Below are 23,725 nucleotides of genomic sequence, written 5' to 3' on the forward strand. Positions count from 1 at the left end.
GTGGCACATTCGTCTGTGTATTCGTAATGCTACTTTTCCGTCAGCGTAAGCGACCTCCCCCTCCCCCTTCCATTTGATGTAATTCGTGAGAACGTGAGTTGTTGTACATGGCTGTTGTTTGCTGGGCACTACACGTGGATGGCGAGTGGTCAGGAGCATCGTCGTGACTGCACTTCAGTGGACGGCCGCCCGACCAGCATGCTGTCTCTTAATCCACCTTGATGCTCGAGTAAATGCGCCGGGTAAACCACCAGCTGGAGAAGAAGCCGATCGATCCTATTCGAGAGTGTCAGTGGAACGAGCTCGGCAGTGCAAACGTTTGGAGGGAACAGACATACCGGCCAGGACGAAAAATAGAAAGCTGATCAGGAGCGTGTAGCCGACGTAGAGCACACTTCCCGACATATTACTGAGGCTCAGCTTACTAACCCAATAGATGATGGCGTTGGCAAAGATGTACACAGACGTCGTGCCTGCAGCCAAGAATGACCGCCACTGCCAGTGGTAGTTCTCGGCGCAGAGCAAGAAGTACACCATGAGAACGGTGACGGCCGCACATGTGATGATCATCAGGCCGTAGCACAGGAAGAGGAAGCCGAACATGTAGTAAATCTTGCTAAACCAGATGCTGCTCATGATGAAGTAGAGCTCCACAAAGATGGCGCCAAACGGCAGGATGCCGACCAGGAGCATGCTCGGGATAGGCTTCAGGTACGTCGTCGTGGGAGGAATCTGTCGCGGAATCTGGTTCGTGTGCACCGGGGCCTCAATAGCTGCCGAGCGGAAGCCGAGCCACGAGCCAGCAAAGGACAGGGGCACGGAGATGACAAACCAGATGCTGATGATCACCAGCATGGTGGTGAAGGGCACGGCGCCCGAAGACTGCTTCGCCCAGAGAAAGAGGTTCAGCAGGAAGAAGATGCAAAAGACGAAGCCGGGCACGAGCAGCGGCGTGAGCCCGATGTTGAGCTTCCACTGCTCGCCGCCAAAAGACTTGTAGACGCGTGCAGACGAGTAGCCCCCGACAAATCCGAGCACGGTGTACAGCAGGATCATGATCGTGCCCAACGACCCGCGGTTCGACGGCGAGAGGAAGCCCATCAGGGCAAAGAGGATGGTGAAGCCAGTCATGACAAAGAGCTGGGCGCCGTTGCCGAGGAAGACGGAAAGCAGCAGCGGCCGCGCCGGCGTGCGGAACACATCGCCATGCACCAGCTTCCAGCCCGAGTCCTCCTGCACGCCGTCGTCGAATCCGCCGCTGCCCGAAAGATCGTCCAGGTTGATCTGGTCCAGCCGGTTGTAGCGGGCGATATCCTTCCTCAGCGTGCGCACCAGCACGGACGTGACCGTCAGGACGAGGAACACGACGATGACGGCCGAGTTGATGAGCGAGAACCAGTGGATCTTGGGGTCGATGACGTGCAGGTACTTGTCCCAGCGCGTTGCCCACGCCGTCTTGGACGGCGTCCAGTACGTCGAGTACGTGTACTGCACCTTTGTCTGGCTGCCGGCCCCGGTCGCCAGCACGAGCGGCCGGTGCTCCAGCGCGCAGTCCACCGAGTTAGTGTCCGCATAGTCCAGCGAGCTGGGCTGCACAAGCACGCCCACCACCCGCAGCTGGTCCGGGTTGCCGCTGACCTCGTGATACTCCACGATGATGTCGTAGTGGTTGTTGAAGGCGATCGTATTGTCGCCGCCGTCCTGCCCGATGAGGAAGCCGGGGCTGTAAAACTCCGTGTCTGTCACTTCGTCGACGATCTCCTGGCCCGCCGGAAGCCCGTCCACGAGCCAGTTCAGACTGTAGCCCTCCTCGATCAGATTGTTGATGAACTCGGCCGAGTCCTTCTCGTACGTCGTCGCGCACAGCGGCTTGCACTTCTCGTTGACGCCCATCTTGAGCTCGAACGGCGATGTCATGATGCGGTCGCCAAAGATGATGCTGCCCAAGCTCTCGCCCACGTGCTTGGGGCCACCTTCTGGCCGGCAGAATTGGAGCTGCGACAGGTAGTAGTCGTAGGACACGATCGAGTGCAGCCGCGCATCTTGCGGGGCAGCGATCGGCTGTATCGTGTTCACGTAGAGGGGAACCGTATCGCCAGGTCGGTACGACGTCGGCGCCACGCCCGGAAGATAAAATGCCGACACCGTCTGTGGCAGGATGAGGAGGGAGGCTACCAGCGCCGCCGCGCTCGACGGCGACAGATCTCGTGGCAACATCGTGGTGTCTGTCGCCTCTGATGACCCGCCCGTACTCGTCAGAATCGCATTTCATACGGATGAGAAATCTCACTCCCATTTCCTGGCAGCACCGCAAGTCCGGGATACTCACAACTTCTGTGTTTCCTCGCCGTCAAATCGGGATGAGCTCGAAGCTCTACTTGCTGATGGAATTGTCGATAGCTCTGAATGCCAAAATTGTCATGCGCTATAACAGGCACAAGGCCGCAATATGTGTCTGCTTACAAGCACCGGTATCGCAGTGTGTTTGGATGGTTCGCAGGCGTACCGTGTGGCTGGCTATTGAACAAAGGATCGCCAGAATGCTGATGCCAGAGATGCAGTTCGAATGCGGGTTGACAGGGGTATTTCTGCTTAGTCATCGTGTCGGAACCAAGGGGCGCGTCATCGCTACACGAGCACCCACGCCGCTAAGAAAACATCGTCTCCACTGGTTTTTATCTGAAAAAAAAAGTTCTAGATAACCCGGCTTCAAATTTCATCACCATATGCCAACCAGGCGGTGCCCAGAACCTCAAACGCAACTGCCAACATGGCCTCTCCAGCGACCGTCCCGGAGATCTTTGATTCCATAAAGCAGTCCATCGAATCCGTCTCGGAAACAAGCAAAAAACTATCCGGTCTCGCGCCGCCGGCGGAAGGCCTCTCGCTACTCGATGTGAAGAACGAGTTGCTGCTGAGCTACCTGGAGCACATGGTTTTTTTGATACTGCTGCGACTGAAAAGCGCTTCTGCCGGGACGGAGAAAGAGGCCGACCTCAGCCTGGAGAACTCGAATCTCGGCCAATCAGCCGTGAAAAAGCTGGTCGAACTACGGCTCTACCTCGAGAAAGGCGTCCGTCCGCTGGAAGACAAGCTTCGCTACCAGATCGAGAAAGCGCTTCGAGCAGCGGAGGCGTCCGAGCGAGCGACAAAGGCCAAGGAGGCCGCCGCTGCTGCCGCTGGAAGCGATGACAAGTCAGACGAAGACGATGCCTCTGAAGGCAGCGACGAAGAGAAGGAAGCGGCCGATTCTGATGTCGGGGCTTTCAACGAGGAAGAGGTAGCGACAAGCCGTCCGAACCGAGCGGCCTTTGTGCGCCCTACTTCTGGCTTGGCTGCGGCCACGGCAGCGCCAGACTCCAAGGCCACGGCAGACGCGGCCGCTGGCGGTGGAGTGTACCGGCCGCCCAAGATTGCGCCCACGATGATGCCGACGACAGGGAGAAAGGATCGTGCCGAGCGCAGGCCGCTGAAGTCGGCCACGATGGACGAGTTCATTGCCGATGAGTTCTCGACTGCCCCGATTGCCCAGCCCAGCATCGGCACCAACATCGCCGGTCACGGCCGGCACATGAAGACGTCGACCGAGCGCCAGCGCGAGGACGAGCGTCGCGATTACGAGGAGCGCAACTTTGTCCGTCTGCCGGCCGTGGGCAAGAAAGACCGCGCCAAGCGGGCCAAGGCCGAGGGCAGCGGGCCCATGTCGTTTGGCGGCGAGGATTGGCGCGGGCTCGGCGAGGGTGTCGACCGCATCAACCGTCTCACGCAGCGCAAGAGCAGCAGTGGTGCCACCGGCACACGGGCGCTGCTGGAGAAGAGCCGCAAGAGAGGCATTGACACGACTGATGGGCCCCGGGGCAGCGGCGCTGCCAGCAGCGGTGTCATTGGTGAGCGCTTCCAGAAGCGCCTCAGGCTACAGGACATGGGGCGTCGCGACCGGGGCAAGAAGAAATGAGGTTTCTCGAAGGACCTGCTTTGCGGACATCCATGTTGTGCTTGTTACGGGCTCAACGGTATTTGGCCTGTGTTTATTTCATTGTATGATTCTGGGAACGGAGTGATAGAAAAGGGAAATCAAAAATACCAGTTTTTTGCATTATATGTCTGTATCTTTAACGTCTGAAGCATCTAACTATTCACGGCATCCAGTAGGGGAAAACTGGAACTTCAAAGCAGTGCTTTCAGCACCACGTGACCATTAGCTTCGCCCTTGCTATATCGAAACTGACGCCCCGCTATCCTCTGGAAGGACCCCTCTTTAACTGCCCGTTTTTTGCAGGCGCGACTCGATAGCTCGACTTCCAACTGTGCAACCGCATCTTGTCTGCCCGTTTGTCAAACTTCTTCTTCTCCAACGAACCGGCAAAAATGGCGACAGACACTCCGCCAGCGGCGGCCACGGCCGACCAAGAGCAGGACATCAATCCCTGGTCGGTGCAGGGCGGCGTAGGCGCAAACGGCGAGGTTGTCGCAATCAACTACGAGGCCATTAGCAAGTATGTCTGACAGAAAACGGCGTGTTTGGCTTCCAGCCAGGCCTATGCTCGATCGCTGACCCGGCTGTCTCCTTTGTACTGCAGAAAGTGGAGCACAAGCCTGGTCGACGAGGCCCTCCTCGAGCGCTTCGAAAGGGTCACCGGACACAAGCCGCATCGCTGGCTGCGGCGCGGCCTCTTCTTCAGCCATCGTGACTTTGACCGCATCCTGACCCGGTATGAGCGCGGCGAGCCGTTCTTCCTGTACACCGGTCGTGGCCCCAGCTCGGGCAGCCTGCACCTGGGCCACACGATCCCGCTGCAGTTCACCAAGTGGCTGCAGGACGTCTTCGACGTACCACTCGTCTTCATGTTGACGGATGACGAGAAGGCCCTCTTCCGGGACGGCTTGGCCTTTGAAGACACGCTGCAGTTCGGTCTCGACAATGCGCGGGACATTATCGCCCTCGGCTTCGACATCAAGAAGACGTTCATCTTCAGCGACCTGCAGTATGTGGGAGGTCACTTCCTGATGAACGCCTGGGAGTTCTCGCGGCTGGTCACCTTCAACCAAGTCCGCGGCGCGTTCGGATTCAACGAAAGGTGTGTTGCTGCCATTCCGGGCAAATCCCTGTTCCTTTCTGTATGGCGTCCTGCTGACACAACATCAGCACCAATACTGGCAGGATCTTCTTCCCCTCGGTCCAATGCGTTGCAGCATTCGCTACTTCCTATCCAGAGCTCTGGTCAGATGTCCCGGCAGCCGAGCGCTCAAAGGAGGTTGCCAGCTGGCAATGTCTGATTCCCATGGGCATCGACCAGGACCCGTGTAAGTTCAAAGCCTACCCCTGACGATGAGGACGTCAAGTTTCTACATTCTCTGACATGCATCCAGATTTCCGTCTCCTTCGCGATAACACTCACCGCATGCGGTACCCGTCGCCAAAACCGGCACTCATTCACTCCAAGTTCCTCACTGCCCTGCAAGGTGCTGGCGGCAAGATGTCGTCGTCGAACCCCAATTCTGCCATCTTCATGACGGACACTGCCAAGCAGATCAAGGTGCGTAAAGTCCAGAAAGAAGAAATCCGAACCGATGCTAATTAGACAGACAAAAATCAACAAGTATGCATTCAGTGGCGGACAGGCCACTCTCGAGGAGCATCGCGAGAAGGGCGGCAACCCCGATGTGGATGTGGCATATATCTACCTGACCTACTTTGAGGAGGATGATGAGAAGCTCGCCAAAGTCTATGAAGATTACAAGAAGGGTGAGTTGTTGACGGGCGAACTCAAGAAGCTGGCCATCGAAACTCTGCAGAAGTACGTGGAGGAGTTCCAGGAGCAGAGAAAGCTCGTGACGGACGAGGTGTTGAAATCGTATATGACACCACGGAAGCTCGTGTGGGGTGGAAACCCGAACCCGAAACCGGTGCCGAAGCCAGAGCCGGCAGCCAAAGGGAAGGCAAAGGGCAAGGGCGAGACGGTCCTGCCAGACAGGACAAAGGAGCAGTAGGACGAAGTGGATCTCCAGCCTCATCACAAGTCCCATCATAAAAGAATCAAATATTGTGGTACCAAAATTGCTGTCGCTCTGTAGTCAAAGCTCCGCCCATACTTGCAGTCACTCCATCAAGGCCGTTGCTGGACAAGTGCATGACTTATATCATATAGTGGCCAGAACATACACATGCTGCCAAGCTAGCGATCGAACAAGCGTATCAGGAAAAAATAGAATGGCTATTGGACTTCGATGACAAGGTGTCTGTCTATCGATGCTGTACTTTACAGCGAGACCGTGTTAGCTAAAGACTACGGTTTTCATTGTCTACAGCCCGACACTGCTTGGGCACATTTTATTTTTGTAGCCGGTGCCATAGACTGAACTCTGGGCTATAACCCGTTTCATTGATCCAAGGTAATTACTTGTGCAGCATCACTACCCTGCCCGATCACAAAGTGTGTGTGACTGATGTCGCTTAAGCCGAACTGGAAACGTCTTTACAGCTTCTGTATTCTTGTGTCATGGCTCCGAACGGTTATATGAAATAGCCTGGAGGTCTTCATCTGAATTCGTGAAGACAATTACCAGGGATAACATAGAATGTTTGCGCTGTGTGTACCTTACCTTTGAATCTATCTCGTCATTCCCATGCTGGCACACAAGTTCCTACTGCTGTTTTCTTGTCCGAAGACGAAGTACCATCATCCCGGATACATCTGATTGCAGAATTAATGGTAGCCTACGCCAAATGAACTTCCTGACTTGATTGGCCTTGTTCTTCTACTTCATAACCTTTGATGGCCAGGTCGGTATTATTCAAATTTGCTAACCATGTCCATAAAACTCCGCTTTGGAGTCTCTTTAGCAACGTGCTTCGCGCAATATATTTTCTGTACATTCTACCCCTTCTACTAAATCCTTTCCTGGACATCCCAAGAATTTCTTTCACAAGTTTGTGTTGTTACCTAAAACTATACGACGTCCCAAGAAGCCTAAACCATATTTAATGTCGACAAAGGCCTATTGTGTAGTTATTGTAATGTCCATTTTCATAATGCCGACTTCACCAAACGCATCTCGGCGGTATTAGTGGTATGCATTTCCCGTTGGGTGGCCTTACTTCGGCCCTAGCTTTCTACTGTTTTTTATCCCCTTCTCCGCACTGAAATCAATCCTCGGATTTCTACTGATATTTCAAAAAGTTTCTATAAGACTGGGAGGTTATTTTAGTGCTCACATCCTACGCCAGAAACATTATATGGGCGAAAAATAAATGTGATTATTTTGATTAAAGGAGGATGGAGGCGGTAAAGACGAGAGATCCATCCAATACCTTGTCACTGTTTGCTTCCAATTAATCCAATTAGAGAAAACCGTAGTCCGATTAGCAACTCTGATTTATATTCTTCAATTAAGCTTGACTTCCATTCCTAAGTCCTCAGAAATGTCTCTAGCTTCCTACCAAATTCCGTCCCATATTTAATATGAGAGTTGCTATTTGCACCGTAAAATTTGGCTATCTGCACCGTAATCTACTGATAAGATATATGGTACATAGGGTGGGTCCCTGCTTTCACCCCCAAGAACCCATAATATAAATCTACTTTTAGCCAATAATATTCTCGCACCGTTGTCTAGTTAAGTATAGAGTACTCTGTACTCTATACTCTATACTTTGTACTTTATAGGCAAACAAAATACGTAATTAAATTATATTAGCGTTAATATCCACTAAGCTCTAGCGTATCATTGCTAATAGCTTTCTCCGTATAATTTACACTCTGCACTATGTATTGCTATAGTTATAGAAAAGCGGTAAGAACGAACTTTTAGTAGGGACCTCTATACGTTGTAAAAAGTAACTCTGTAATAGTAAGCAACTTTTTTTACGGCAAAAACGTAAGTCTATTCCAATTCCAGTATAGCGCAGAACAAATTAACCAATCAACTAAGTTTTCTTAAACCCACCCTATGTACCAAGTTTCTTATTAGTGGAATACGGTGCAGATAGCCAAATTTTACGGTGCAAATAGCAACTCTCTAAAATATCTCTAACTACGCATTCAGCCGTCTAGTTTCGCGGTTTCTTTGTTGCCCCAGAATACAAGAAGATTGGACGAATCCTGGGACAGAACGAATTTCGCATAATTTTATGGGATAGTACCTCCCCTCTCAGCCCTTCTTCTGATCGTCCGCGCGGTAGGTCATCGCAGAGAGTCCGGCGACAGAGTGACGGTGGGCTGACGATGACTGGCAGACGATTATGGCTAGCCAAAGCAAGGCGCAAGTCCTTGCGGGCTATCCTATGGACGCCTACCCAGCCAAGCGCCCTCCGTGGGCGCATGCCCCATCGCCCGATGGCGTGAGTCCCCCCGGGAGGGTAGGCGCTGGTTAGGCGATGGCTAACCGAAGTCAGGCTCCTTGTCTTAACTGCGTCCTAAAGACGTATCTAGACGTATACCACGAGTTCTCATGTGTTGCCACGCCCGGGAAGCCAGCCCGCTGCGTAGGCTGCAAGACGGACAATGCGTCCTGCCTTCCCGTGCGTACAGACTTGCGTCCTAGTAGGCAATGGCTGACCGACAGATCCCCGACGAGCTTGAGGTCTTGGCCCGCTTCATCTGGCAGTTCTGGCGGATACCAACGACCTGTTCCTGCTAGAAGGTGCGCCATGTACTCTTTTCTACGGAGTAGCTTTATACATAACGCAGGTCACCAGCCACAACAGACCGACCTATACAGTGCATCACTTCCCCTGCTACAGCTAGTTATGACAGTATTTTGACCTGAGAACATCGATAAAGTGCTTGATGACCGCTGAAGCCACGACGTTACAGTGCCAGTCTTGGGAATGACTGGTCTTGGGAATGACTAGAAACTTCTTGCTGTCAAGTACAAATGCTCCGACCTGGGCACATTCGATGAATAGCTCAACAACTTCCATGTCACGTCTGTCACGATGTGATAGTGACAGTTTGTGGAACATGTTGCCAGAATTACAAAACTTGACCCTGTTAATTGATTCCTCGCATCTTGTTTCCAAAGCCCCATCTTCCTTCTCTTTACTTTCCTCTTCATTCTTAAGATTTTCTTTGGTCTCTCGAACCTCCAATGCGAAATTGCTTACATCAAAGAAAACCATTTTGCTCCTTCATAACAACAAAGGTATTCCAATTTCCCTACGAAGAGATTGTGTTCGGGCTTGCACTAAATGACGCCTTGTCCCTGACCAGAACTGAGGCTTGTACTGTCGCACATCCATCTGAAGGCTGTATCGGCATCACGGACACACTGGCACACACTGCTGCATACGACGTACGCTTACAGCTGCCCAGGAAGATCCATGATGACATCGCCCTCGAGCATTTGGAACCGGCTCCCTACGACGTCCACGGACGGCGTTTTCCCGACATGACCCCTGTGGCCGAAGACTCGCCGGTTCAGATGAAATTGTACTCGCTATATTTCGAATTTGAGAAAGTCCCGGCAGCTTCTCCTACCGCCTCTAGGCAAACGCTTAGAGGCCGACAGTTATATTTTTATTGAGCCATACGAGAGTTTTCTCATAGAAAAGCATGAGTTTTAGTTGTGGGCGGAAAGCACCATTAAAGGCCTTGTAGCTATGCCGTGTCTTGTAAGATACATGCTCCGGTTGATCAGTAATGTGATACGATGGGAGGATTGTATTAATACAGAGTACTCCGTACGGAGTACGCAGTGGGAACTTCTGACATGGACCACGTGATGCGACACGGATCTATATAGTCACGTGCTCAAATCCTAACAGCTCGGTGTGAATTTCACCGCCCCATACTCCGTACACTCGATGTTCTGCCGGCCTAAAAAGTTTAGGCCAAGAAAAAAGTTTTGGAGAAATAGAGAAGTCAACAGAGACAGGTCACAGAAAGCATTCACCAATCCAATATACAAAATGGACGTCTCAAAGAAGAAATCGGCGCTAAAAAAGAAAAATGCTGGCAGCAGGGCAGCTTCATCGAGCAAGATCAACGATGCTCGGTTCGCAAAATTCGAGACCGATCCCCGCTTCCGCCTGCCGTCAAGGCGCAAGGCCAAAACAGTTCTGGACGAGCGGTTTGCGCACATGCTGGAAGATGATGAGTTTACCGGAACCACGAAGATAGATCGGTATGGTCGGAAGATCAAGTCGGATAAGAAAAAAATAGCACTGGAACGGCTCTATGAAGTAGTCGATAAGGACGAGAATGAAGACGAGGATGAAGATGGGGGTGAAGCTGAAGAGGAGGAGGAGGATGACGACGACGACGATATGGACGACGACAAGAAGATACAGCGCGAGCTGCAGCGCATCGAGAAAACATACGACCCTGCACGTGGTGGTGGCTTTTCTGAATCTGAATCGGATTCTGACTCGGACTCGGACTCGGACAACAGTGACGGGTCAGACGTCGGGGAGGGGGGCAGCAAGTCAGCAGACACGCAGCAGTTTCGCGAAGAGGAGGCTGAGGTTCCGCTGGGTGAGGTTACCAACCGCATTGCGGTGGTGAATCTGGACTGGGACCATATCAAATCGCGCGATCTGATGGCGATGTTTTCTAGTTTCCTGCCCAAGGACAGCGGGGGGCACATTGAGCGAATCTCCATCTATCCGTCCGAGTTTGGCAAAGAGCGGATGCAGCGTGAGGAGCTCGAGGGCCCCCCGAGAGAGATCTTCAAGAAGAAGCGGGGCGGTGATGACAGCAGCAGCGACGACGGATCAGACGACAGTGAGGACGACAGCGAAGACGACGAAAAGGTCAAGAATGATCTGCTCCGTGAGGAGGATGACGAGGAGGTCGACGGCAACGCTCTGCGCTCCTACCAACTGGACCGACTGCGCTACTACTACGCAGTCATGGTGTGCTCGGACAAGATCGCGGCCGAAGCCATCTACCGGGCCACCGACGGACACGAATACCAGGCATCGTCCAACTTTATCGATCTGCGGTTCATCCCCGACGATGTGACGTTTGACGACGACGAGCCGCGTGACGAGTGCACGGAGGTGCCCACAAACTACAAGCCGGTCGACTTCGTCACAGAGGCACTGCAGCACTCCAAGGTCAAGCTCACGTGGGATTTGCATCCGGAGGATGCGTCACGAAAAGACCTGGTGAAGAAGGCTTTCTCGGGAACGCCATCTGAGCTGATTGAGAATGATTTGCGGGCATACCTCGCCAGTGGCAGCGAGGATGAGGACGAGGAAGAGGGAGAGGACGGACTTGGTGGTGAGGATGACGGGGTAGAGGTGGTGGACAGCACCGTCAATGAGGCTGCGGGTGAGGATGAGAAGAAGGAGGACACGGGCAAAGCGCCGAAATTGAGCAAGAAGGAGCTGGCGCGACAGAAGATGCGGGCGGCACTGGGGCTGGCGGCCGAGCCGACCAAGGGCTCATCATCATCGAGCAAGCGCGAAAAGGCAGTGGGCGACATGCAGATCACCTTCACGCCGGCACTGTCGGAAAGCAGCAAGAAGAAGAAGGCACAGGAGGCAGAACCAGAGACGACAATCGAGAAGTACAAGCGCAAGGAGAAGGAGCGCAAGGAGAAGAAGCGGCAGATGGCGATTGCCAGACGCGAGGGCCGGAATCTCAGCGATGCAGATGAGGATGCGGAAGAGCAAGAAGCTGGAGAAGCAGAGGGTGGGGAGGGAGAGGATCTCGGCTTTGACGACCCGTTCTTCACGACGGAGGATGCGGCGCCAGCAGCCGAGGCGGCCGCACCGGCTGGGAAGTCCAAGACGGCGCTGCGCAAGGAGGAGCGGCTCAAGAAGCGGGCAGAACGCGAGGCCGAGGCACAAGAGAAGGCGACAGAGCGGACGAAACTGGAGGAGCTGATGGCCGAGGACGGGGAGCCCGTGGAGCACTACGACCTGCGGGAGGTGATGCGGGCCGAGAAAGCCAAGAAGAAGATGGGCAAGAAGGGCAAGAAGGGGAAGAAGGAGGCCGAGGAGCAGGCAGCGAAGCCGCAGAAGGACTTTGTGGTGGACATGACGGATCCGCGATTCCAGGCCGTCTTTGACGACCCCGAGTTTGCCATCGATCCGTCGAACCCGCGCTTCAAAAACACGCCCGGTATACAGCAGGTGCTGACGGAGATGCGGCGGAAGCGGAGGGGCGATGACGACGGTGAGGATGTCGATGGTGACAAGGAGGCAAATGGGGGCAGCAAGAGAGCCAAGAAGCCCAGGACGGCCAAGATGGCCAAGACAACATCCGAAGACGCTGCCGGCTCGAACGACAACGATGAGCTGGCGAGCCTGGTCAAGTCGGTCAAGCGGAAGGCCAAGAAGCCATAGACTGGCGGCCATGCAGTATAATTTCCATGTCTGTAAGAGGATTCGCAGACTGATCGTTTGTTTGTTGAATGGCCGTGCGCACGTGATTGCCGATATTAGTGAAGACCGAGGCAGAATTGCGCAATGGGAAGCCTTGCCCACCCTTACGCCGTTTGCATCCTTTATTAGTACGCGGCTTTGTTTCCTCTAACTCCCAGTAAAGCTCTCCTTCCTCTCATCAAAGCCCACCGTCCAAATCCATTCATCAACAAAAGCAACGTTACAAATCTACCACCAAAAAAAAACATCATAGCCTTGCAAGATGCCAGCCGAAGCTTGGTATAAAAGGGCCTATGGGTTTGCCAGAGAAAATCCCGGCACGACCGCTCTGTACGCCACTTCCGGTGTTGCCACTGCGTTCATGGTCGCTCCGATGGCCGTCGCCGGTGCCGGCCTAGGGCTCATAGGATTTACGGCCAACGGCGTAGCCGCAAGTAAGTTTCTCTGCGTACCTACTCGGTGATCGTGTCGGCTGACCCACAATCAGCCTCTATGGCTGCCGGCTGGCAAGCATCCATCGGCAGCGTTGTGGCACCGAGCCTGTTTGCCACGCTTCAAAGTGCCGCTGCCGGTGGCTATGGGGTGGCTGCTGTAGGTTCGGCAGTCAGCTCGGTGTCCGGCCTCCTCGGAGTCTCGACGGGCGTGGCGGCCGCGCTGCGCACGAAGAAAAAGCGCGAGGAGGGCGACGACGATGACGATGATGATGCGGATAAAGATGAAGAGGCAGAGGATACGGCAGAGACAGTCGTGGGCGAGGAAGATACTTTCATAGAGAGAGGAAGAGAGTCAAAGTCTTGAAGAGTCAAAGCAAAAGGGCTTTCAAAGGAAGACTCAGCAGACAGAGTGAGACAGATGAGACAGATGGAGTACGGCTTACACAGACCAGCCGATCACAATCAAAAGAGTTTGATCACGACAGCCCGCTCAGAACGGAGACGGCATTGAGGCCGACTTGTTTCTCCTCAATAGCAGATGCATTACGGCTCCATGTTAGCAGACAAGCTTTCAAACGCCTGAGCGCAGCCGCATAACGCTAGGGGCGGGAGAAAAGCTTCATATGCTTCTATGCTATAGCCGAGCAAACCATCCGCGCGTTTCGTTTGAAGCCACTGAAACGCCGTCGTAATGCGGCATACGACTGCGCTAAGCCCAGCGTCTTCAGGACCGTCACAGCACATCCTGTCCTAGTCCAGTCTAGGGGTGGCGTTATTGTTCAAGGCGACGAAAAGATACAGTTGGTCGTGACTGCCGGTCTTGGCAGAGCACGGCGGATGCAGCCGGGGAAAGAGCGTGTTGCTTTCTTTTGAGCCTCATGTTGCAGCGTGTCAATTGTCTAGATCTCGTATGGGTTCCCCATGTCTTCAATCTTCCTGGACGTCCTCTTCTAGCATCGACAGGTATACCTTGCTAAGCTCGCTTGAACATAGCCCCCATGCGCCACCTTTCCGTGCAAACGACGCCATTGGCGGAAATGGAAATGATCTAGATTCGTCACCTGAACTCGTACTGGTTACGCGTCACAAGTCTGCTGTGCCCTGGTCGATCCTTCGGAACCCCTGCGACTATCTGGCGCAGCATCTTACTTCTCTGGCTCAGCTCATTACTTAGGTAAGATACCAGCCCCGGCTATGCACCGCCGCTTATCTTTTCTCTTCTGCATTTCCCCCTCCCTTCAGCGTTTCTCAACAAGAACAGCATGGCTTTGCGCAATTGAACATTTGCATCTCTCTCGTTGAACCAAATCTGGCCCTAAGAAGACCCACCACTCCGGCACACCCGCAACCCGAGAACGGTACAACTAAGAGGCCGGCATGGCAGGACGGCAAGATTACCGCCTCCCGAGTCGGTACTGCGACGGCGAGGACGACAAGGTCCTGGCAGCGGCCGCAAGGTTGAGCCTTAGTCCGCACAGAGAGGAGCGTAAAAGTACTCTCGCACAGATTTCGTCGGTAGTCTTATGGCTGGCGACGTTTTCCTGGCTGCCCAGCAGCCCACGACAACGCCGCCATCTCTGCGTCTTATTGCTGCTGATGTCCACTATTTTGGGCTTCTGGGTCCTCATCTCAGACGACTCTCGGCGACACCTAGTCACCGTCGACGGCGCCAGTGAAAGCTTATCGCGGCTATGGTCGCATCCTGACTCGTCTTCATCCTGCTCCTCTCCCGCATCTCCCGCTGCCCCCGTCTCCGCTGGCTCTCTTGAAACCTCTATCTCCCCGGACATCCCCGATTACGACCCGTTCTCCACTGGCCGGATTGCCGACACTAGCGTCTCAACGCGGCTGCCACAGATCCCGCCCAAGATTTGGCAAGTTTACCTCTCATGGGCTTCCTCCGCAGTAACGCCCGGGTACTTGGCCAGCTGGATGTCACGCTCGCCCTCGTTCATGTACACCATCCTAGACGCGGATGGCGCCCGGGACGTCGTCGGACGGCTGTCGCGTCTTGCTCTGGACAAGACACTGAGGTTGCCGATATGGGTGCCAGCGAGCGCTCCGAGCCAGGAGAAGGACGCTAAGAGCGAAGACAGCGAGAGCAAGAGCGAGAGTGAAAGACGCGGCACTGATGATATCGACAGCGTGTCGGCAGCTGATATCGGCAGCGATGCTCTTCAGCTGTATGAAGCCATGCCTCGGCGGGTGCTGCGCGCCGACTTTCTGCGGTACCTCTTACTGGCTCTCGAGGGTGGAATCTACACGGACTCGGACACATCGCTCGTGCGCCCCATTAGGGACTGGGTGCCGGAGTCGATGCGCAACGCCACGCGCCTCATCGTCGGCCTCGAGGCCGACTCGTCACCGCCCGTGTCCGGCACCAAGTACGAGGTTCAGTTCTGCCAATGGACGCTGGCCAGCGGGCCGAACCACCCAACTATGTGGACCATGGTGCATCGCATCCTGGCCCACATGCGCGACAGCTCATCAGGCTTTTTTACGCCCTCCTTCACCGACGATGACGTCCTAGCTGTCACCGGCCCTGCGGCTTGGACCGAGGTTATCTACGCCCACCTCAACCGCGTCGCTGGTGACGGCGCCGGTCAGGAGCGCATCACCTGGGAGACCCTGCACGGCATGACGGAGCCACGCCTCTTTGGCGATACCGTGGTTCTGCCTATCGACAGCTTTGCCACGGGCGTGCCGCACTCCAAGGCGAGCAAGCAAACGGTTGAAGCTACACTCGTGAAGCACCAGTTCCTCGGCAAGTGGCGTGGGAACAATGGTAAATAAAGGCACAAGTGTACTTCTGCTTCCTCGGTCTGTTTGGCTTTTTGAAGATCAGATGGCTGGTTGAAGATAGGGGTGTTTGGCGTTGACAAAATCCACAGGCATTTGGGGTGGGTTTTGGACTTTGTTACATAGTATGGATGCAGCTGCAGCTGCAGCTTTTTGTTTATCCACACCAGCTGGGAGGAGTTATATTATGGGCCAATTGTATGAGCGCAAGATGGCAGCGGCACATGTTCGACGTAGAACATTGATTCCTTGACAAAGACACATTCTGTAGTACCGAACCACGGTAGTGGAACACGGTAGTGGGATGAATATGCCGAATTACGTAGTATATGAAACGGTGCTGCCTCGGCTTGACCCAGGCAACAAAGTAGCCAAGCCCGAGTACGGGCTTTCGCGACTGGATCTAGCTTCACCGCATAGCCAACATCCAACGACACAGGGGTAGCCAGGAACAAGACCTAATACAACCACCGCCTTTGCACGGACGCAGGACAGCAGACCCATCCCCAGCCCTCGTATTTGGAGATGGAACAAAAAAAAGGAGGGCATTATCACAAATCAAGGATAAAGGAGATGGGGGCAAAAGAATCACCAGATGGTCCCGGAGGGGCTCGAACCCTCGACTTTCGCATGTAATTCGCCGTGATGACAAAGTATTAGTACGATGCGCTAACCAACTGCACCACGGAACCAGTACCTGTTGTTGGAGGGCAAGTCCGCGCTGTCAGGGCCTATGGTGTTGGCAACTTTGGCAGGTGCCGCCGTTCACACTGCGCCGAGGGAGGCAAACGAGGAGACAACCTGACCATCTTGGCCGGTGCCTAAGGAGATTTGCGCTTTCAGAGGTACTCCGACAACGCGGAGTTGGGTGACAAGACCAGGTGGTACTCGGAAGCTATCCGCTTTGAAACAAGGGTGCTTAAATGGCGGTCACAACCTCCGCCAACCAGAAAAGTCGGTGGGTTATCTTCGCGGGATATTCGGCCAGAGCCAACCAAGAGCATCGGTCGCCACGTCTGCCGGCCACCTCCACAGCAGCAGCGTCGGTATCTTGGAAGAAGGCATTTGTAAAACAAGCTAATCTCGGCCCATATGTATCTCCGCATTCCGGGTCCTACTCCGTACTGTCTCCGATTTAGGACTCGTTCTTGTTGGGCATGGGTGCATTAAGGCGCCGAGGGTTTTGTACCTACGAGCAGGTCATCTGGCAGTTTACGCCCCTTTGACCACGTACGCGCTCCGTACTCGTATTAGCACCATGCGCAGCTCACTCATCGGGGCGGCCTGCCACTCGTACGAGCTCCTGTGGAGGACCCCGACCAGCGACTCGCCTACGCATCCTGACTATGGGTCTCATGGATTGGTCCGATTGTGAACGGTCCATGCTCATCAGTGGGTACTGGTGTGGGCTCAATGATCGGCACGAACACACGATCGGCCTCTCAAATTTGTGCACGTTGTGCACATACGACGATGTGCTCGGGCCAGAGTATATATATCCAAGATGCGCCGGAGGGAGTCAGAACCCCCTCGCTTGGGACGTGGACGGCAATATCTTAACGTTCAACAACAATCCCAAGACGCACAATGACATCAACGGCACCATCCAAGCGGTCGATTGACAAGGAGGTCTCGTCCGTCTTCAAGAACCTTCGGTACGAGAAGAAAGCCACCAAGACGGCCTTGATAGCGGTGGTGCGCTCAAAGAGCTATGCAGAACTCGACAACCTCTGCAAGAAAGCCAGCTGGACTGGACTAAAGTTCTGGCGCAGTAAGTCTATGAAGCAAGACAAGACGCGTTTGCGCTTTGGGATTTGTGCTTACGTAATCCAATGATGACAGAGAAGACGCTCGTCTTTGTCGCGACCCCGGAGGATCTGGCGGATGCTATCCGTCAGGTCGAGCACAATGGTCTGTCCAAGGACCTGACCATTGTTGTCAGCGGTGCCATTCCGGACCTGTCGCTGCACGTCGGCAGCGACGTTCGCGCGCTCAAGGTGATCCGCTGCGAGTTTGAGCACACCGACTGCCACGAGCGCCTATTTATGGACGGCGCTTCGACGCTGGCTGAAACGCGTCTGGACGAGTGGGGCATGGGAGACCGCGCGACCTTTGAGCAGCACGCCGTCCTCCTCGGCCGCAACATCCTCATCAAGACGAACATGAACAACATGAGCGCCGTGAGCAAGCGCAACCAGAGTCAGACCCAAGCGGCCGCAGCTGGCGGAGAAGCATCCACCAAGGCTACCAGCAAAGGCCTCAACAAAGCGCCTAGCAGATCGTCTAGCAAGGCGCCAAGTCGATCGCCGAGCAAACCGCCCAGTCGATCGCCCAGCAAATCACCGGGCCACACATCCAGCCATTCGTCCAGCCATGGGTCCGGCCATGCATCCGGCCATGCACTCGGTCGTACACCCAGCCATGGACCCAGCAGTGGACCTAGCAATGCACTCGTCAAGGCATCCAGCAAGGACTCCACCCAGACGGTCAGCGAGGAGCAGATGAGGAGGTACATCCAGGTGGCGGAGCAGTATGCACAGAACCTCACAACCTGGGAGGAGTGCAGAGACGTGGTGTCGACGCTGGTGGATCGCGTCGTGGGCCAGGACAAGGTCCTCGTCGGCCTGAAGGGCATCGCAGGTGGCGTGGCCTTTCAGCTGCAGACTCCCCTCTGGAGCGCCAAGATGGCCGCCCTCGGGCTCAAGACGTCGTCGCTCGTCTCGCTCGGCGGCTCTGTCGTCATTCTTGGCACTGCTGCTGCTGTGGCAGTCTACTTCTTCCCATGGAGCGACTTCTGGGACAGCCTGAGGACGCTCATGTCGATATTTTGGAAGTGGGCGGGCGACATGTGGGACAAGTTCTGCAGCAACGTGCGCGCTGCCTTGGAGAACGAGCTGCGGAATGGCCCGTCGCTCCTTTCCAAACGAGTGGCCTGATTGTCGGATCAATGAATGCATTTTACTTGGGGCATCGTAGCCGCTCAGTACAGGCTTTACGACGATGCCCTTCAAGTTGGCGGAACTAGTGCTATCGTTTCTGGAGTTACATCATTTTTGCTTTTCTCTCTGGTTCCCAGTTTTGGCAGTCAACAAATTGTACATAGAACGCGTTCCTGTGACTCTCGCCTGCAATGATGCAGCAGACGTCCAGGAAAGGTATCGGCGTTTTTCATCAGGCTGGTAGTAGTGGACGAGTCATTTTCTTAGAAAATACGAAAAACAGACTGGACAACAGGAAAAGGAGACGATGGAGATCTTGCACAATAGCGGTTTTGCTCGACAGTCCCTGCAAAGACTACGTCGTAGAACTACTGCCAGGCGATGCAGGATGACGCATTTGTGGAAGCACAGGAGCAGCCGATATTACCTTACGGTGAGACGCTGATACCGAAGGTATGGCATCTCTGGAAGATGCCCACTTACGGTCTTAAGGATGCGGCCTTTTCCATCTTGCAGATGACCAGTGTTTTCATCGATATGATACGGTGGTTGTCTGTAACCTTGATTGCCGAGACGACGCTTACTGACGAGTAGTAACGACTGAATCGCACTGTAGACGTGTATTCACACTATATGTATCCTACATGACTGTATACAACTACTGGTAATGTACGGAGTACCGAAATGCTCTTTCCTACGCATTACTGCGCTTACATTACGTGATCGAAGGCACTCCTATAAAACCCTGTACGGAGTAATGTTCTTGTTAACAGGGGTAGGGGGCTGCAGTGCGATTAGCAATGCTCTTACAATGAGTCAACTCCGGTAAGGTTGTTGCATAGTGACAGGCGTCAGGTGGGTTAAGTCAGCGCCTGCAGGTGAGATTCGGCGTTCGGCATGTCGCCTGGCATCGCTCTTTGCGCTAGACCCGAAACTTTGCCCCGTAATATCCCGCCCAGTATTTCAATCAATGGCAGCGCATTTTACGAGGATTTTGTCACCAAGTGAAGTCTTTTTGCAGATTCAGACGTACGACGTATTCGCAGCCATTGGATGCGCTTTTTCCTGGATAGTCGAACTACCAAGTAGGCTTGGTCTTTCGTGAATGTTACAACAGTAGAGAGCCAGCAGCAGGAGAGAGAACCCGAGAAAGACAGACTTGCCAACTTCCGAAAGTGCAAAGATGATAGCTCGAGCCAGAACCTCCCCGTCTGTCGTCAGCGCGGTGATTGGCCGCAGCCTCAGCCCTCGTGCCAGCACCGTGGGACGACCACACCGGAGACAGCCACGGCGGCCACTGCTGCCATCACAGAATTTCCCGTCGATATGCGCGCGTTGTTTGCAGACACGCGCCGCTATGCCGGTTCGGCCGGCCGCGGCCAAGAGCAACACTGCCCTTCCGGCGTCGGCGTCAGTGCGGCGACAGGCCTCGACAGTGGCGGCTACGGCGGACATGACCACAACTAACAGCGACGACATCGGCCCCATCCAGGAGTATGACCGGCGCGTGGCGGCCGGAAGGCTGCGCAACGATGAGCACCAGCGGGGTAAGTGAAGTCTGAGACGGCAGTAGGTAGCCGAAACGACTGTTGCTGACGAGCCCCGAAAACAGGAATCATACAGAGCCTTCAGGACATGCACGATGAGCTCCGTAACTACGAGGCGCCACTGGTCGTCCACCCGAGCATCGACAGCCTCGCGGCCAAGCCGTCCCAATCGCTACTGGGCTCCTGGTTCGGCGGCGGGAACAAGACCGCGAAGTCGGCCGTCGGCAATATCCCTGAGAACCTGCCGATGGGCCTATACCTTTATGGAGACGTGGGCAGCGGCAAGACGATGCTGATGGACCTGTTCTACGACACGCTGCCGCACAAGGTACGCAGCAAGCTGCGCATTCACTTCCACAATTTCATGCAGGACGTGCACAAGCGGCTACACAAGCTCAAGATGCAGTACGGCAACCATGTAGACGGGATTCCGTTCATCGCGGCCGACATCGCCGAGCAGGGCAACGTGCTGTGTTTTGACGAGTTCCAGTGCACCGACGTGGCAGATGCGATGATTCTGCGCAGGTGAGTTGTGTGTGTGTGTGTTTGTGTGCGTTTCTGGTGCTCTTCTCACATGTCAGACTCATCGAAGCCCTCATGGCCAATGGTGTGGTGCTCATCACGACGTCCAACCGCCACCCCGACGAGCTCTACAAGAACGGGGTGCAGCGCGAGTCCTTTATTCCGGCCATTGAGCTGCTGAAGCGGCGGCTGCACGTGATCAACCTCGACTCGCCGACAGACTACCGCAAGATCCCGCGACCGCCATCGGGCGTCTACCACACGCCGCTCGACAGCCACGCGCAGTCGCACGCGGAGAAGTGGTTCCGCTTCCTCGGCGACCCGCGGCAGCCAGAGTCGCACGCCGAGGTGCAGACGGTTTGGGGCCGCGAGATCCTTGTGCCAAGGGTCAGCGGCCGCTGTGCCTGGTTCACGTTCGACCAGCTGATCGGCCAGCCGACGTCGGCAGCCGACTACCTCGAGCTGGTGCGCGCCTACGATGCCTTTGTGGTCACCGATGTGCCCGGGATGACCCACCGCCAGCGTGACCTGGCCCGCCGGTTCATCACGTTCATCGACGCTGTCTATGAGTCACACGGGAAGCTGGTGCTCACGACCGAGGTGCCGCTGAACCAGCTATTCGTGTCCAAGGCCGAGATCCGCGAGTCGCTCGCGAACAAGAAGGCCGGCAGCGGCAACAGCAGTAGCAGCAGCAGCCGCGCCGCACAGAGCGCCGCGGCCGCGGACATGGCCGAGTTCGAGGTCAACGAGACGCTCGAGGAGCTCGTCGAGGGCATGGAGGGCCACAACATGATGCAGCAGCTCAAGAGTTCGAACCTGTTTACCGGCGAGGAGGAGGCCTTTGCCTTTGGCCGCGCCCTCTCTCGCCTGACCCAGATGGGCAGCAAGGAGTGGGTTGAGCGGGGTATGGGACTCGAGGAAAAGGGCGGCAAACAGGAGCATGACGGCTACAAGAAGATGCGCAGCCGGCAAATGGAGGATAGCATGTGAGGCTGTGCTGCCGGTGGAAGCGGAGCCTTGATGTTACTGACCGCAACTCTGATGTCCATGCACAATGTCTTCATAAAGAGCGTCATACAATGCAAATGCACATTAATCTGCTTCCGAGGGGGTGGAAATGCAACGAGATACGGAGTACTGACATGTGACTCATTACATACGGATAGACTTGGCGGAAGGTACAAGAACGGAGTACTGTACGGAGTACCCGCTGACGTATTGCAACAAGCACCCCAGTTTCCTTATTGGTACTAGCGCACAAGGCGTTGCTTATCGCCTAAGCTCTCATCTCCTGCTTCCTCTTGTAACTCCAACCAAACAAAGGATCGCTGGTCCGTTCAATCACCCCCAACAAACACTGTTTCCATCAGCAACCGTACCCTTTCATTCTAAACGATCGATTTGCAACTATGAAGGTCTCTTCTGCCATCGCGCTGCTGCTGCCGGTGGTCGCTGCACGCTTCGTCGACTCTGCTTTCGAACAGGATCACGTACAGCTTCATCCAGAGCAGGCTGCCGCCGAGCAGTTCTTGATTGAGCTCAGCCCGGGCGAGACTCGCTGGGTGACGGAGGATGAGAAGTGGGAGCTGCGTCGCGTGAGTTACCCGATGCATTTGTTTCGTTTTTCTTGGCTGTCTGGGATCCCGCCCAGTAATGTGTCGCCTTACGTGCAGCCACTGACGCCATCGCCACGCAGAATGGTCAGCGGTTCATGGACATCACGGACAACCGCGATCTCGGCCTCGCCAGCGCACAGTCTGCCACGACCGGTCCTGCCCGCGTCTTTCCCCCCAACGTGACGCTCGACGAGGAGGTGTTCCCGCTGCTGGCGAACCTGTCCAAGGGCGAGCTGCAGACGCACCTGGAGAAGCTGACGAGCTTCCACACGCGCTACTACAGGTCCGAGCACGGCCGCGCGTCTTCCAACTGGCTGCTGGGCCAGGTGAAGAAGACGGTGGGCGAGGCGGGCGGCTTCAAGCACGGCATTACGGTCAAGCCGTTCAAGCACCCGTGGGGCCAGAACTCGGTCATTGCGCGCATCCCGGGTCAGACGAACCGCACCATCGTCGTGGGCGCGCACCAAGACTCGATCAACCTGTTCCTGCCGTCGGTACTGTCGGCGCCAGGCGCGGATGACGACGGCAGCGGCACGGTGACCATCCTCGAGGCGCTGCGCGTGCTGCTGCAGTCCGAGGCCGTGCTGGCCGGCAAGGCCGCCAACACGATCGAGTTCCACTGGTACAGCGCCGAGGAAGGCGGCCTGCTGGGCTCGCAGGCCATCTTCAACACGTACGAGAAGGCCAGCAGGGACGTACGCGCAATGCTGCAGCAGGACATGACCGGCTTCGTGCAGCGCACGCTGGACGCCGGCGAGGTCGAGAGCGTCGGCGTTATTGTCGACTACGTTGACCCCGGCCTGACCGCCTTCATCAAGAAGGTCATCACGGCCTACTGCGACATCCCCTTTATCGAGACCAAGTGCGGCTACGCCTGCTCCGACCATGCGTCCGCTTCCAAGGCCGGCTACCCGTCCGCCTTTGTCATCGAGTCGGCCTTTGAGCGCAGCGACGACCACATCCACACCAGCGACGACCTCATCAAGTATCTCTCCTTTGACCACATGCTGCAGCATGCCCGCCTCACCCTCGCCTTTGTCTACGAGCTGGCCTTTGCCGACTTTGACAAGCTGGACAAGGCCGCCGCTGTCAGCGTCGCCCCGGAGATGGGCGACCTGTAGGGTGGCCAGACCGCGATCCACCACGAGCATCCGCAGGTACGGAGCACACTGATCATAATTAGTCTCCATAGCACGGGAAGTATGTAGAACATGCATTTGATAGCCCCATCCACCTCTTGCTTGTAACCTGGCTCCGCATTGATGGGTGCCTGCATATGGCATCACGTGCAGGCCTTGGCCTCGTTTATGTGCTATGTAATGGCAGTTACGTCGTACCTCGTACGGAGCAGTGTCTGCGCATTATGCGCAAGAACCTTGATTCTGTTTCTTACTTCCGGCTGCTTTGCCCTGCCTTTTGAGCATATTCTACTGCGTACTCCGTGCTCCATACTTCACCCTAATTGGTCACTCTGATTTATATGACGTCACTACCTAAGTATTGGAGTCGTACCTCTGGCTTAAGTCGTCCTTTC

General features: G+C 55.2%; 9 protein-coding genes across 9 annotated transcripts; 8 read left to right on the forward strand and 1 right to left on the reverse strand.

Annotated features, from left to right (window-relative positions):
- Positions 1–208: 208 nt before the first annotated feature.
- CMQ_3783 (endosomal integral membrane protein) lies at positions 209–2,217 on the reverse strand (the record flags this gene model as incomplete). Its single annotated transcript, XM_014319721.1, has 2 exons — positions 209–276; positions 339–2,217. 2 exons carry the CDS (start codon positions 2,215–2,217, stop codon positions 209–211), a joined length of 1,947 nt encoding a protein of 648 aa, XP_014175196.1.
- A 553-nt stretch (positions 2,218–2,770) lies between these two features.
- On the forward strand, positions 2,771–3,955 carry CMQ_3813 (u3 small nucleolar ribonucleoprotein; the record flags this gene model as incomplete). Its single annotated transcript, XM_014319751.1, has 1 exon — positions 2,771–3,955. One exon carries the CDS (start codon positions 2,771–2,773, stop codon positions 3,953–3,955), a length of 1,185 nt encoding a protein of 394 aa, XP_014175226.1.
- Positions 3,956–4,368: 413 nt separating this feature from the next.
- On the forward strand, positions 4,369–5,991 carry CMQ_3870 (tryptophanyl-tRNA synthetase; the record flags this gene model as incomplete). Its single annotated transcript, XM_014319808.1, has 5 exons — positions 4,369–4,496; positions 4,581–5,078; positions 5,162–5,304; positions 5,371–5,537; positions 5,587–5,991. The coding sequence occupies 5 exons, from the start codon at positions 4,369–4,371 to the stop codon at positions 5,989–5,991; spliced, it is 1,341 nt and encodes a 446-aa protein (XP_014175283.1).
- A 3,919-nt stretch (positions 5,992–9,910) lies between these two features.
- On the forward strand, positions 9,911–12,295 carry CMQ_3601 (pre-rRNA processing protein; the record flags this gene model as incomplete). The annotated part of the gene is made up of 1 exon (XM_014319539.1): positions 9,911–12,295. One exon carries the CDS (start codon positions 9,911–9,913, stop codon positions 12,293–12,295), a length of 2,385 nt encoding a protein of 794 aa, XP_014175014.1.
- Positions 12,296–12,596: 301 nt separating this feature from the next.
- CMQ_3704 (uncharacterized protein) lies at positions 12,597–13,132 on the forward strand (the record flags this gene model as incomplete). Its single annotated transcript, XM_014319642.1, has 2 exons — positions 12,597–12,768; positions 12,822–13,132. 2 exons carry the CDS (start codon positions 12,597–12,599, stop codon positions 13,130–13,132), a joined length of 483 nt encoding a protein of 160 aa, XP_014175117.1.
- Positions 13,133–14,145: 1,013 nt separating this feature from the next.
- CMQ_3351 (initiation-specific alpha-mannosyltransferase) lies at positions 14,146–15,561 on the forward strand (the record flags this gene model as incomplete). Its single annotated transcript, XM_014319289.1, has 1 exon — positions 14,146–15,561. The coding sequence occupies one exon, from the start codon at positions 14,146–14,148 to the stop codon at positions 15,559–15,561; it is 1,416 nt and encodes a 471-aa protein (XP_014174764.1).
- Positions 15,562–17,154: 1,593 nt separating this feature from the next.
- CMQ_3699 (uncharacterized protein) lies at positions 17,155–18,503 on the forward strand (the record flags this gene model as incomplete). Its single annotated transcript, XM_014319637.1, has 2 exons — positions 17,155–17,338; positions 17,410–18,503. The coding sequence occupies 2 exons, from the start codon at positions 17,155–17,157 to the stop codon at positions 18,501–18,503; spliced, it is 1,278 nt and encodes a 425-aa protein (XP_014175112.1).
- Positions 18,504–19,863: 1,360 nt separating this feature from the next.
- CMQ_3586 (mitochondrial ATPase) lies at positions 19,864–21,565 on the forward strand (the record flags this gene model as incomplete). Its single annotated transcript, XM_014319524.1, has 3 exons — positions 19,864–20,053; positions 20,119–20,578; positions 20,635–21,565. The coding sequence occupies 3 exons, from the start codon at positions 19,864–19,866 to the stop codon at positions 21,563–21,565; spliced, it is 1,581 nt and encodes a 526-aa protein (XP_014174999.1).
- Positions 21,566–21,984: 419 nt separating this feature from the next.
- On the forward strand, positions 21,985–23,312 carry CMQ_3959 (leucine aminopeptidase 2; the record flags this gene model as incomplete). The annotated part of the gene is made up of 2 exons (XM_014319897.1): positions 21,985–22,170; positions 22,272–23,312. 2 exons carry the CDS (start codon positions 21,985–21,987, stop codon positions 23,310–23,312), a joined length of 1,227 nt encoding a protein of 408 aa, XP_014175372.1.
- Between the last annotated feature and the right edge of the window lie 413 nt (positions 23,313–23,725).

This window comes from Grosmannia clavigera, assembly GCF_000143105.1.
Source record: "Grosmannia clavigera kw1407 unplaced genomic scaffold GCSC_113, whole genome shotgun sequence".
Taxonomy (NCBI): domain Eukaryota; kingdom Fungi; phylum Ascomycota; class Sordariomycetes; order Ophiostomatales; family Ophiostomataceae; genus Leptographium; species Leptographium clavigerum.